Source organism: Brassica oleracea, chromosome C5 (genome assembly GCF_000695525.1).
Source record: "Brassica oleracea var. oleracea cultivar TO1000 chromosome C5, BOL, whole genome shotgun sequence".
Lineage (NCBI taxonomy): Eukaryota > Viridiplantae > Streptophyta > Magnoliopsida > Brassicales > Brassicaceae > Brassica > Brassica oleracea.
The window spans coordinates 26,162,805-26,178,172 of NC_027752.1; the positions used below are offsets into that span (position 1 = coordinate 26,162,805).

Consider the following 15,368-nt stretch of genomic DNA (forward strand, 5'->3'; position numbering starts at 1 on the left):
TTTCTTCCATAGGGACTTCATCGTTCTCTTCTCCTTTAGTTGCCTCATGATTCTCTCCTTCATCGTCCTGTCTAGCTTGATCTCCAAGCATCTTGAAGCCAAAGTCTATAAGTTCCGATTCTGTTTCCCCTGTTTTCTCTGTTTCACTCCACTTCCATCCTCTCTCCTCATCAAACACAACATCACGACTTACCACTACTCTGCGTGTTGCTGGATCAAGCAGCCTATACGCTTTGGAACCGGGTTCCGTTCCTAAATGAACCAGAGCTCTGGAACGATCGTCCAACTTCTTAAGGTGAGCCTTGTCAATCTTCACATATCCAATACAACCGAAGACTCTCAGATGATCGATGTTGGGCTTCTTTCCCTTGTAACACTCATATGGGCGAGACCTTCTAGAGTTCTCGTTGACACTCTGTTAATAAGATATGTTGCGTGTCGAACCGCTTCTCCCCAAAGCCAATTAGGAATGTTCATGTGCTTTAAAATACTCCGAGTCATCTCAAGCAAGGTTCTGTTTCTCCTCTCGACCACTCCATTCTGTTGTGGAGAATATGGTGCAGTTAGATGACGTTTAATCCCTGATTCCACGCAGAAATCGTTGAACTCTTTTGATGTAAACTCTCCTCCTCTATCGGTTCTAAACGTCTTGATCGTTGTACCAGTTTCTTGTTCTACTATGCTTTTGAACCGTTTAAACTTAGTGAATGCTTCACTCTTTTCCCTCATTAGAATGGTCCACATATACCTCGAGTGATCGTCGATTAATACAAACACGTATCTATTCCTTCCAGCTGTAGATGGCGTTATAGGACCACATAGATCTCCATGAATAAGCTCTAATACACTCGTTGCTCTGTAAGAACTTGCTTGTGGAAAAGTTTTCCGAATTTCTTTGCCTCTCAAGCAAGAAACACACGTCTCCTTCTCGATTTGAAGTTGTGGCAAGCCGACGACGAGTTTCTTGGTGATCATTGTCTTCATATTGTTTAGACCGATATGCCCCAAACGTGCATGCTACTTCGTTGACTCCTTAAGCTGTATCGTCTGTAGACACCTGACGTTCTCAACTTCCATAATCACCTTATATAACCTGTTTCTTGACCTTTTTGCCTTGATCAATAGCTTACTGTCTCGATCATATAGATATAAATCATCTTCTTTCATCCTAACTTCGCATCCCGATTCAGCGGCTTGGCCCAAGCTTATGATGTTGCTCTTAAGGTCAGGTATATAGTAAACGTCGGATAGTATCTTTCGTTCACCATTCCTTGAAGCAAATAGTATCGAGCCTTTGCCTTTTATATCAATCTTTGAATCGTCTCCGAACTTCACCTTTCCCGTTATCCTTTGATCAAGCTTAGAAAAATAGGTGTGGTTTCCTGTCATGTGATTGCTAGCCCCATTATCTAAATACCACAGATTCTCCACTGCCGAGCTTGACTCAAACTTGCTTGGCGTGCAATTTCGTTCGTTGAGAAACACCACTTCTTGCATCATCAACTCTTCTGCTTCTTGAGTTTTGTCTTCAATCTCTTGTGTCTCTTGTAGTTTCAACAGTCGATCAGGGCAGTTCTGAGCGAAGTGCCCTATTTTATCACACCGGAAGCACTCGACCTTTGATGCATCTCTTTCTTGCCGATAATAGCCATATCCATTCTGTTGATAACCATTCTGTTGATATCCAAACCTTCCGCGACCTCGTCCACGGTTTCCCCATCGGCCACCTCTTCCTCTACCTCTCCAAGACTTGTTTCTCTCATGTTGTGGCTGTGAGTCTGTGTACATGAGCTTATCTTGACCCTGGTCTTCATGTTTCTCATCTTCTTCATCATAAATTCTTTCTTCATAGGCTTTTAACCTTCCCACAATGTCCTCAAAGTTTGTTTTGTTTAGGTCAAGCACTTGCTCAAGGGCTGCGATAATATGTATGTACTTCTTTCGAGGTAGACTGCTCAGAAAATTCTTTACAAGCTTTGGTTCTTCAATGTTCTCACCAAGAGAGGCTGACTTGGTTGATATCTCCGAGAGTTTTCCCACAAAACTATCAATGGAATCTGTTTCCTTCATCTTCAAACGGTTGAACTCACTCATTAAGGTTTGTAGTCGTGCCTCCTTTACTCGATCAGCTCCCATATGCCTTGACTTTATCGCGTCCCAAACAGCTTTTGATGTATCTAGGTTTCCCACCTGCAATATTAATGACTCTGGTATCGACTGAAAGAGAAGGGCCCTTGCTATATCACTCTTCTCTCCTTCTTCTTCTTCTGGATCGATGGTCTCCCAGACCTTATGAACCTTAAGCGCCACCTTCATACGCATTGTCCAGACCGTGTAGTTTGTATCAGTAAGTATCGGACATTGGATCGACGACGATCCAATCTTTGTTTTGCTGGTAGCAACTATTTCTCCCATCATCACAAGTAAGAATTTGAATCAATAAAAGCTCTGATACCAATTATTGAATCAATAAAAGCTCTGATACCAATTATTGAATCAAACACTTAATCCCAAACTCAAACTCTTTATTATAACTCTCTCAATGCTTTAGAAAATAACTCAAAACTAAAGTTCTCAAATCTCACACTTTATGCAACACTTTTGCATATCCTTATATATAAATCTAAGTTCCTAAACTCATTACGAAACTACTCTTATAGATAACTCTTAACATATGACTTTCCTAATCTCATAAGAAAGTGGTAGCTTGTTTCCTAAGCTACTTCAAGTTCACTTCAACATGCTTCTGTGTTTAATAGTATTGATACGGAATTTTATACATATTCGTGTCTATATTTAGATTAAATTTTGGTGATTGAATTAGTGTGGGTTGTGATCCGATGATGAGAATACAACTTTTGACCAAAAGAGTACAGATAGAGAACGAGGCTGGCATGTTTACGAGAGAGAGTGATGCAAACCAAATGGTCCAATCAAGATAACCGAATCAAAAATGGACCAATCTCCTTCGCGAAATGTACGATGAGTTCCAAAAGATGAAGGTTTGTATGACTGAAAATTTTTGGAGTCTTGAGGCTACGATGAATCATATGGTGGAGATAGTGAGAAAGATGAACACTGGTGATGGGGGAGCCATTGATTGTACTGCATCCCGTTCGTCACGAGCCGTTTCGTCTTACACAGTTTTATCGCTCGATCAATCAAAGACATCACCACCAAAACGCAGACGAGCTCGATCAACTCGGATCAGTCACCAACATCACACTTTCTGGAGCAAAAAACAACACATGCACAAGAGGAAGAGGAAGAGGAAGAGAAAGAAGATATCACCAACAGAGAAAAAGGAAGCAACAACAAAAAATTTAGTCTACAAGTCAAGTGTTTGCATGAATGTATTGGCAAGGGGATTTACCAACTGAAGCAACTGTGGACAAGGTTGATGTTGAATGGGGGAGTATTGATGCGAACCAAATTGTCCAATCAAGATAACCGAATCGAACCATAGACTTGGTTAAGAAAATATAAGGTGTTTCCTAATTTCCTAGTTTCAGTTTTAATGTTTCCTTGAATATAGGAACTTGATCTCTATATCTCCATTTATCTAATTATGCAATTATGTTTCCTAAGTTTTACTGTTTTAGGATTGTTGAACCATCCACTACTTTTCATTGTTTGAATATAGAACTTGTTAAACTTGTTCTTTAAGTCTTTGGGATCCATCGGAGAGAAATGATTTGCGACAGAGAGAAGAAAAGATCTCACCTGGTTGGGTCGTGGTGAGAGAAAGCACAGGAAAGATCGAACATGCTGAATCGATTTTTGAAGAACCGATATGTTCTACGTAGGTGGAGATGATAATTTGAATTTTTTTTTTTTTAACACTAATTTATTGAAATTGGTACAGAAACAAAGTTCTAGGATCAGCACATACACCCACCAGTAGGTGGTATAAATAAGCTTAACAAGAACATAAAACAAAGCAAAAAAGAAGGTAGATCTAACCAACAAACATGGTTATTTCAGACCAACTTCCATCATCTTTTCAGCAACCCTGGCTTCTTCATCCAAGGGTGACGTAACCATGAGATGTATGCATTCTCAGCTTTGTAAAACTGCACTATTAGATCACGTATAACATTATCCATGATTACCATAGCAGCTTGATTCTTCACCGCAAATGAATGGTCCAACGACCAGAGAGTTTATTCTCACGATGAACCTTGAAGATTTCCCATAAACAAGCCAAGAATTGAGGATCTATGTCTCATTAAAAAGCTTCCAATCTATTGAAACTATGATAATTTGAATTTCTTAATCTGTTATTTCGTTTTTTGCTTCCTATCTCTCTTCATGAAGCCAAAAATGCTCTGATTCGTATATGTTGGTTGCAAAGAAGGCAATAATAAGATGAACGAGTGTTTCTTCAAGTCCGCATAATATGTGTATATAGATTGTAAATTATATGCTAGTAGTAAAATATACCTTGGCCGAGTGGTTAGTGTACTTTAACCTTGCTCGTGGTTCAATTCCTATACGCAATAGATTGTTTTTTTTATAAGTTAAAACTATGTCGGCACTTCTTATGCCACAAGGAAGCTGAGTCATCCGTATTTAACGTTTCACTAATGAAAATAGTCAAAGTAGGTTTTCGTAACACGGCAAGAAGTTCGGATATGAAATTCAAACAAATATTTAGTTCATATATGATTTTTCACTTACCTTTTGTTTGGACATGAAAAAGCACGACAAAAAATACACGGATTGAAATAGACTTTTTTCCGGTCCATTGAACAAAAAAATAAAAGTAAAGTCTTAGAGAAACATTGATTGAATACTCCAATAAAAAAGAAAAAAAATCAAAATGATCTTGATTTGTATTATTAGACAGATTTTGAAAAGCAGACCCTGTTTGACTAAGACTACAACTTTATCTGCCTTAAACAAGCTCCAAAACATTCTCATCACTTTCTAATTAATCTTGAGCTCCATCATCGGCTTGAAAAATAAAATAAAATTCTGAAAGATAAACCGGTAAATACTTTAAGCAACAAAGACACATAAACATAGCAATCTCCATATCAATTTGGTGTCGTATTTTTCTATATGCTTCACAAGAAACTCATCATTGTATCAATTTCACCTCCTCGTCGATTAGGTTTTCATGAAATCGAGATTTAGAGATGGAGAAGATTAATGTCAAAATTAAAAAAAACGGAGCCGATCAGAGAAATTAACCGATCAATGAATCAAAATGAAAAGACGAAAAACAAAGATTAATTAAAATTGATGATTTGATCAAAAATCAGACACATTAGCAGAACTAAATTTTTTTTAAAAGCCAATTCAAAATAAACAGTTAGCACTTTAATGATTCTGAACAGAATCTGATGACTAAAGCAAAATGGTATCACAGTAAGACCAATATATAAAAAGAAGGTCGTAGATTACAATCAGAACAGAAGACGGACATTAAGAAAACAATAGTCCGACACCATGAGATTCATGCAGGCCGCGTACTGCCGAGGAAGGAACAATAAGGTTAGACACAAAACAGAGTCGAAACTAAAAGATAAAAAAATAGGAGGAAATTCCTAAACTTACGGCGACTCCAGCTCGAGAAACATCCTTGCACTTGTCTGAGAAGACGACCCTCGGCATTTCTCTTGGCCCGCCACTAATCTGACAAACTAATTCAGCACATCAGTCCGGATCAGTAACGATCGGACCGCTCTTGGAATAGCGAAGTTCCATGCGATCAGACATCGCTACGAGGCTGCTTCGGAAGGGACACAACTCTTCCTTCGAGTGCTCGCTTTGCAGCCTCGGGGACCATTGTATGTATGATGTTTGATCTCTCAAGACCTTCTCTAATAGGAGAAGGAGACGCGAAGGTGGAACTGAACCCTCAGCAGGATCTTCCTGACTCTTCTCGACAGGTTCATTTTACCTTCTCTCGGCAGATATATTCTGCCACTTCTCGGCAGACCTTCTCCATTTCTCCTTACTATAATTCTTCTGTCTTTCCTCAGCAGGATTCTCCCGGTCAGTTTCAGGAAGTCCTTCCTGGTCTTCCTCAACTATTCAGTCGACTGATCGTCGTATAGTCGACTATTTACCTTCGCAGAGTGATCGGCCTTTGAACTCTTTGAAGATTTTCTCTTCTTCTTCTTCTTCTTAGACTCCAAAGGCCCAACGGCCTGGTCAATCTGATTGATCTCCACAACCGGGACCGGTTCCGCGAAGGTTTCTGACGCCATTTCGTCAACGACCTCCATGGGATTTAGATTCCCTAAGTCCAGCTAAGCATCTAAGACGCCACTATAATTCGGCAGGTCCATTGCCCATCGGCAGCCTTAGTCTCTTCCCGATATTCGACGGTCAATAACTGCAAAATATCACCAAGTTTAACTCCTGTGCCGAGGAAAGTTTCTTGAGGGAAATTTCTCATGGAAGCAAAATACCTTTAGCTATTCGCCTCTGTTTCCTTTGAATCCCGCTTTGTCAAACTTTGGCCACTTCTGACGATTTAGAGCAGCAACCTTCAGAACGTCCTCTAAAAATTTCTCTGGATATGCGGTAGTGCAAGGATTCTTAACTGCATAAATAAAACCAAGACGGTAGCAATTCACGACTAAATCAGATGACTCCACTTTGACTAACTATCAAGTCGAGGACTCTACAGCACGCAAGAGTCGTCAATTGTGGGTTCTTCGAAGACCGCCTTATCAGCCCTGACATAGAAGTAATAAAGCTGCAAGTTGTGCTTCGTCGAAGAACGGCCAGTCAAAATATGAAGTTTCAAAATCATATTCACAGAAAAGCCTATTCGGAAAAGATTGGGTCTGTGCTTCTCCTCGAACACATGAACGCTCATGGATACGTCAATCTCCGTAGCCATAACCATCAGTACCACTGCAATCTTGATCGCTCCTGTCACCAACTTGGCCATCACGATGGCTCAGCGGGCGAAATACGATGTGATAAGCCAAGGAATTGGAAATTATAGTTTCCCATCTTTCTCGAAGAGCGAATGGTACACGCACATGTACCCAATCAGAGGAGTCCATGGACGCTGGTCTCTCCTCGAAATGATGAATGTGATGCCAGCAGGAGCGTGACATTCCCTTGGCATATCCATCACGCTCGAAATGTTGACCATGTGGCTGAACGTTTCCCCAGTTCCGTCCCTCCCGATTGACAGACAAAAAATATCTAAAGAAAGTGCAAGAAACTCCTCAAAGGTCTCGCTACGATAACAGTGCACCAGATAGTGGGTTGATTTGCTATAGGGTTTTCCTTGGCATCCCCTGATTCATTTAAACTTCCCTTGGCATCATCTACGATGATGATGACGTTTTCCTCGGTGCCATCCATGACGTCTTCCTCATCAAGTGCAGGATGACCATTCCTATAGGCCCTAAGATGCTCCTCGAAATAACAAACTAGTTAAAGCTGATCGAAATCCAACCGGCAGTATCCCTCAGAGCATTCTGATGAGGTCCTACCGTCATCAATAGGCTTGCGCCGCCCGAATGATCTCAATCCGGGCTCGGAGTAGTGACATCATCCTTGTCGGATATTGAGAATTTTTAGATCGAAGACATCTTATCTACACGAACAAGTGATGAGCAGCGAGCATATCGGAAAAATCACACAAATAGCAGTGGCTGCCGGGGAAAATACACGAAAGCAGAGAATAGATAGGGAGATAGATAGAAAATACCTTTAAACATGGAGATATGTGAAGAACCAAAAAGGTGAGAACACCTATTTATATATAAGAGGAAGGGTGTGACTCTCGATGGTGGAAAAATTATTAGGCCTATGGGCCTAGAGAGCCTCCTATTTTCACACATTTTTAGGTGCGTTGATTCCACTTCTTAGAGTAAACCGGCATCCTGTTTAGATCAAAAGATCGATTGACAAGAATTGAATTCAAATCAAACCGAAACCACATTAGAACTGGACTAAACCGGGTTCTGAAGTTTATCAACCCTTAATGAGAAGGATCGTTCAGCCGACGGAAGGATAACTTCACCAACTACTCTCACTACATGAAATGCCGGTATTAATAGCATCGGATTTTAGCGTTTGTCAATTTAAAATGCTATATTTGTTTTCGCGGGAAACAAAACTTTTTAGCCGCGTAAATTTGCTAAGTGTAGACGCCTTACCATTGCAGAACCAAAATTACACGCTATAGTAATCCCCTATATATTAATTTAGAATCATTTAATAAGTTGTAACCTTAAGTACTAATTAAATAAATATTTTGATCAGGTGTCACTTAAATATGATGGCACTGCTTACGTGGCAGCTTAACAATTAATTGAAAAAAAATGTTGGTCCAAATCTAATTACTTGGGAACATTATATTAATCCCAAATATATGAAGCGTGTATTATTTCCTTAAATAAAAGCTATAGAACTACCTAATATGATTAACATATATATGGTAATTAATGACCATGAAAAATAAAGATTTGATAACAATTTTGGCATTCTTCTTCATTTTTGTTTAATTTTATATTATTAAAAAAAAACTAAACAATCACATGAACCATATAATAAAAAATTAGATTTTTTTCTTATATGTTATATTTTGAATTTTTTAAAATGACTTTAAATTACAAAAACGAGGAAATATTATATGTTATATTTTAAAAAATTTATAACGACTTTAAATTACAAAAATGAGGAAACTTTAAATGTTATATTTTTTTTATATGTTATATTTTGAAATTTTTAAAACGACTTTAAATTACAAAATGTAAGTTTTTCTTAAGCATATGACTAAAAACATTAAAATGACTTGTATCAATTCGATGGTTGATCTGAAACATTTCAAAACCATATGAAAGATAAAAGTCAAAATAATTCGACTGTGGAAACAATACTGTTCACTTTTTTTCAAGAATGTTTTCGGTGGAAAAAAAAAGTTTTTATGTCATAATTTATTTCATGTCCAATCCGATCAACCCATGATAAATTAATTATAGTTTACTTCCACAATTTTTAATAAAAATTGATCCGGTCCATTAGAAAGAAATTATATAATAACAACAAAAAGCATTGTATATGTATAAATAAAATGATCAAATATGTAAAAAAATTGTCGAAAATATATACAATTAAACTCACCATGCACAAAGCGGATGTCTTATCCTAGTTGTAAGATATCAATAAAAAATACATTTAAGTTAACGGTTGACCAGTCCACTCTTCGATTTTCGTTTGACTCTTTCTTTTTTTTTTTTTTTTTGCTTTTTTTGTCACAAAATTTGACTCTTTCTTCATTTCTCATAAAATGAAGAATTCTCCAAAAACGAAAACCTTTTTCTTCATTGTTTTCAGAAAATTGAGAGAGTTCTCTTGAATCAAAAATTATCAAAGATTCAATAGGTTCTCATTCAATCGTAGCTTCTTTCTATCTCATTGATTTTGGGTTTCAATTCTTAGTTTCTGATTTTGGGTATCGATTTTGGGTATCGATGTGGAAGTTTGTGATTTTGGGAATCGATTTTTATTTTGGGTATTGATTCTTAGATTGTGTAAACATGCATGTGATTTTGGGTTTCGATTTGTGATTTTTGGTTTCGATTTATATTTTGGGTTTCGATTGAATATTTTTTTCGATTATCAGTTTCAGATATGGCGAAGACAAGAGGAGGAGGACAAGTAGGGTCTCGTCGTAGTAGACATAATCAAGGCTTGTAGGTAGATGATCTAACACCGGAAGTTTCTTCTGCAACAACATTAAAGGTGAATAAGAAAAGAACAGCAAAGAAAGTGGCTTTCCCAAAAAGAATGTAGTTGTAACTAAGAGAAGAAGGGGTAGAAAGAAGAAAGTGGCTGCTCAAGATGATGAAGTAGAAGATGTAACACCGCATAATGATGAGGTAGAAGATGTAAAACCACAAGATGAGGAGGTAGAAGATGTAAAACCGCAAGATGATGCTGATCACGCTGAGAAAGCAATGACTGAAGATGATAAAGAAGATTCTGAGATAGAAGGAGAAGCTTGTTTGACAGGGCATGAACAGAAGAAGGATAAAGAAAAAGCTGCCAATATGGAAGAAGAAGGTGAAGACGTAGAGAAAGAGAATGACGACAATGAGAAAGAGAACGAAGAAGAAGCTCTTAATATGGAAGAAGATGGAGTTAGCAATGCTCAAGATGATGAGATTCCTAGTATTGAAGGAGTTCAGCTACCAGAGGATGAAGTGAAAAAATAAATAAAAGAGGACCAACAAAGATGCGTAGAATGGCTGAAAATCCTAATGAAAAGGTTGTAGTTACATTCATTGACTTTGGTGATCATGTTGGACCTGGTTCAGTAACACTATCATCTTTTCTTGGTCCTCTTGTGAGGGAACATGTTCTGGTAACACCTTTTGATTGGAGAAAACTTGATGCAGTGACTAAAGAAACAATGTGGGAAGAAATTCAGGTTTGTATATATATGTTTTGCTGAATCGCAAGATGAAATTATAAACATGTTTGACCTTTGCTTATTTTGATGCAGAGGAGAGGAGGTTTAACTTGCAAGAAGCGTGGTAGAAAGCTGTTATTTTTAAGCAGTTGAGAAGTTTGTGGAGGCCTGGGAAGTCAAAGCTAGTGTCACAAGTACGTGCTGCAAAGACTGATGTTGAGAGAATATTTTTAAAACCCAGCAACATCCCATCCATTCAAGTGTGGAACTCTTAGGTTAGGAGTAAGAATACCACAACTTTCACGGTAAATTATCTACAACTATAAGTAACTTTTTTTTGTTTATAGGTCATGTCTTATAGATTTAATCACATTCATATTTATATTGTAGAAAATAAGTAACTAATATAAAGAGCCGAGAAAAAACCAGATCTTTCACACCACCAGCTGCAAAAAAATGCTTCGTTTAGCTTATGATAGGGTTGCATATCTTTCACTATTTATATGCAACCCTAGCTGACAATTGGAATACTAGACAGAATATCTCTATCTCTTTAAGACAAGAAGCTGGAAGTCTGAAAGCAGAGAGCCTAACGTTGTTGGAATTTAGAAACGAAAGTCAGTAATAGTCTCACACCTTAAAAAGATCATAGAAACCACAAGTCACCCGCACTTACGATTCAGTACCTTTCTTGTTACATGAAAACTCAGCCGGAATATTCCTCTGCAGAGTCTATATGTGAGCATTCTTTTTGTCAAACTTGAATCGCTACCAAAAATACAAGCAAAAGCATTTTGGTTTGATTTTTCTCTTGAATTAGACAACATCTTCATGTGCCTATTTTGTTATTTAAACTGATTTAATTTTTGAAATGTTACGCTTGAGTACGTAGAAGACACGTAGAGTATACAATATGAACGGTAAAAGCTACATATAATTTTTATTTATTAATTTATGAATTGCCAGCAATCAAGGCCTGGTTATTACAACTTTATTAGAAACACATACGCATTACGTAAACTTTATTAAATAATTATAATAAAATAAAACCAACAATACATGGAGTACAATAATTATTAGATTCAATAGGTTGGAAGCACATTAATTTAATTATATATATATATATATATACATATATATATATATGTATATATGTGTATATATATATATGTATGTATATCATATCAATTCCTCTTATTGTTTGATTATGAACTTAGAAAACCATTTTCCAGAATCTTTTTCTCTTCGATCAGCAGGATTAGTGAAATTGACCCAGTTCATACCAAACCGGAGAGTGTAACCATTTCCGAACTCGTAGTTGTCCATTAATGACCATGCAAAATATCCTGCTACGTTGCATCCATCCCTGAAATAAATTTGAAATAATGTTAACCACTTATAATTCTCAAAAGTATGTCAAATAAAGTTAACTCACTCGATAGAGCATTTGAGACATGCAATATGGCTGCAATGATTTTGAATTCGTCCATTATCAGCAAGAGCATTTGGCAGGGTTAAGTTTCCCATATCAAGATCTCCAATTCCTGTAAAATTTAACACAAGATTTCCAAATTAAACACACACACATATTTCTATTTGTTTAAACATTGGTTAAACATATTTGTATTGGTATGATGATATGTAGGTACCGTTTTCAGTGATATAGGTAAGTGGGTTTCCGTATTTGTTTTTGATATAATTTAGAATCTGACGGAACCCTGGAGGGTAGTAGACGAAGCTGGGCGCCTGTAAACAAGAAGGGAACATATAAGAAGGAAATTCAAATAAACGCTGTGATCTCTTAAAAAATGATGATTATAAATCAAAGTCGATAGTTACCTGAACACCAATAGGTACTCCGTTGCGGTAATCTGTATCCAAGTAGAGAGAAATATATGAGTTTAGAAAATTTACACTCACACACACACACACACACACATATATATAATATAAGAAGCACAATTTTTTACATACATCCAAGTGTAACTCTTGGATCGGTTATGACACTAGGTTTTGTAGAAGGAGGTGCATTGGTCGCATATTGTGTAACATAATAGTTCAACCCTAGAAAATCAAGTGATCCTTTGACTAACTTTGATTCTTGAGGTGTGAATTTTGGCAATCTAGGTCCAACCATCTGTCGCATTATCTTTGGATATCTTCCATAAACCAATGGATCCAAAAACCTTCATACATATATATAGAACAAAAATAATAAATTAAATACTGCAAGTATATTTGTTACATTTGAACACTTTATAACAAAAGCTTTATAGATGTGTATGTGTTCGTGAATATTCATGTGATCTGAGAATCAATTTAATTGAAAAATATATATACCATCCAACGAAGAAATCAAATGCCCGCTTTGCAGCAGCCGTGTCACGAATGCTATTTTCGTTTAATGGGGTGAACCATCTCCCGATCAAGGTCGTTCCTATTTTACCACCATGCAATTTCTGAATGGATAGATATTTTGGATTATAAGTTACATATACTACATACAAATCATCTTGGAAGGAAAAAAATCATGAAATATTTGGTAAGTATATGAACCTGATATCGTTTTCGGTATAATGCTACAGTTTTTGCATGAGCTAGAAGTTGGTTATGTGCAACTATATAAGGCTCAGTTCCAGAATCTCCTCCAAATTCACAGCCAGTGCACCGTCCAGGAGGATACGATCCGTCTCCATAACCTTTGCTTGCGAGAGAGTAAGGCTGGTTTAAAGTGATCCAAAATTTGACTCTGTCTCCGAATCTTTGAAATAGAAGCTCGGCATAGTTTTTGTAGTCCTCTCTGCTCATGTATCATACATATTAGATAAAAGATAGATCTATGTACATAAGTAACATAACCTAAGACAAAGAAAACAAGTTTAAGATAAATATTATTTAATGCACTTACACTATACGTCGACTCAAGAAACCTCCATACTCATCTTCTAGAGTTTGGGGAACATCCCAGTGGAATATTGTTACGTACGGTTCAATGCCTTTATTCACACAACAAAAATTGATACATCGGACAATTAAAAATTGATAATATATGTATGTATCAAAAATACAAATCTATGTAATATATTTACCATTTGCTTTTAACTCATTGATGAGGTTATTGTAGTATTTTATCCCGTTTTCGTCAATCCCTCCAATCAATCTTCCCTCTAAGGGTAGAAGCATATATGTAATCATAAGATTAGTTAAAATATATTAATAATATTGAAAATTTAGTCTTATCATCTGCGCTTACTTGGTAAGATCCTTGACCATGCTATTGAGAGTCTGTATGCTTGAGCCTTCATTCTTTTCAGTAATTTGACATCCTCCTGTTATATGGGAGTTCCAGATCAGTTCAGTTACATTTCTGAAATGGAAAAAATAACATGTATACACACACATTCATCATGGATAGCCTCTTACCTTGTAAAGATCATACGAATCACAAGCAAGGTCTCCAGAACTGTGGTCTGGCACTTTCTCTGTAAATATATAGAGCAGATCGAAAGATGAGCATAACTTGTATATATATGAGTAAAATAGTCCCATCCGTTATTTATATACTTAACATTCTCTACATCAAGGTGAATGCTAATTAATTATACGGAAATTTTTTTAATCAATGATGTGTTGTGACCTGGATATCTATGAGTGAAATAGTCCCATCCGTTAAGTGCTCTATGTGAAGCACCTTCGATCTGGTACAAAAAAAAATCATGCAGGCCGGGTTAAAGATTATTCGTATATTTGGTAGATGAAAATAATCTTGATAGATCCCTATGTCTTATTAAAAGGTCAGTATCAACTCTAAATGTTCCTTTTTGGTATAAATTCACATTTTATCAAAAAAAAAAAAAAAGGTCAGTATCAAAGATATATGTACCTGGTAGGCCGAAGTAGCCGCACCAAAAGTGAAGTTCTTTGGAAAACTAGTTCGGTTGAATGTAAGTGGATTGTCGCAGTTGAACGGTTCTTTAGCCTTACAGGCCGGGTTACAAACATTTTTGCTACTTGAAACCGCAAAGAGAATGACAAGAATGATTACAAAGAATTGAGCTTTTTGACATTCCATGGTTGAGAACATTGTGGTTTTTGCTTTCTTTGGTTCTTAGCTAAATTTGCTTTTTGTTGATGGTTAATTTGATGATGATGGCTAAATAATGAACTTGGAAGGGTTTATATAGGAAGGTTTCCGTGCATGAGAATTTGCATGGGGTTTGAAGTTAACTCGTTACGTACGAATAAAATTTTTTTTTTTTAAAGCTGGTTTTCGTACGAATATATGCAGTGATTTTTAACCTCCACGTTCTCCACCTCATGACTCGCTGGCTATTTTCTGAAGTAAAATTTACATAATACGATCATAACAATTTTCCAATTTGTAGAGTGTTATTTAAGCATGGATAATCGAGTTGTTAATACAAGAAATAGAGGTTTTGATAGCAGTTGTGAATAATTTTTTTTTCTTTCTTTTCTTCTATGTTTGGCATACGTTATTTTTAGATACCATTTGTGAAAATGCAAAAACTATATTTGGTTGGTCCAATTTTAATTATGTAAACGCTTTTTAGAAACATAGTATACATAACACTGTCAGTTTTAAAACGTTATGCATAATTAAGGCGAGAAATAATTTATTTTTCCTCTCACCCTCGTCTAACTTTCTCTCCACCTCCATTTCATTTGCTTCTAAAATTCATAAATCCTAAATTCTAAAACCTAAATTTTAAACAAAACCTCTAAAACTCAAATATTTTTTAATTTTAATCTAAAATTTTAATATTTTTAAAAGTTTAGATAAAATATTAAATCTAAACTTTAAACCCTAAACTATATATCTATATCATACCTCAGATTGATCATATATATCCTAAACTCTAATTAAAATCTTAAAATTCTAATTTTTTTTTTAAATTACTTAACTTCAAATCAAAAATAATATACCAAACAACAAATCCTATGTTTTGGGTGTTGG

At 36.2% G+C, this 15,368-nt stretch overlaps 2 protein-coding genes across 2 annotated transcripts; one reads left to right on the forward strand and one right to left on the reverse strand.

Annotated features, from left to right (window-relative positions):
* Positions 1–9,612: 9,612 nt before the first annotated feature.
* LOC106344871 (ABC transporter F family member 4-like) lies at positions 9,613–10,196 on the forward strand. Its single transcript, XM_013784168.1, has 2 exons — positions 9,613–9,674; positions 9,743–10,196. The coding sequence occupies exons 1-2, from the start codon at positions 9,613–9,615 to the stop codon at positions 10,194–10,196; spliced, it is 516 nt and encodes a 171-aa protein (XP_013639622.1).
* A 1,367-nt stretch (positions 10,197–11,563) lies between these two features.
* LOC106293453 (myrosinase 4) lies at positions 11,564–14,521 on the reverse strand. The gene is made up of 13 exons (XM_013729130.1): positions 14,277–14,521; positions 14,031–14,091; positions 13,817–13,875; positions 13,647–13,722; positions 13,483–13,560; positions 13,302–13,389; positions 12,950–13,193; positions 12,734–12,852; positions 12,368–12,579; positions 12,233–12,264; positions 12,043–12,139; positions 11,829–11,937; positions 11,564–11,759 (listed from the first exon to the last, which is right to left on the reverse strand). Exons 1-13 carry the CDS (start codon positions 14,475–14,477, stop codon positions 11,588–11,590), a joined length of 1,548 nt encoding a protein of 515 aa, XP_013584584.1. The 5' UTR covers positions 14,478–14,521; the 3' UTR covers positions 11,564–11,587.
* Between the last annotated feature and the right edge of the window lie 847 nt (positions 14,522–15,368).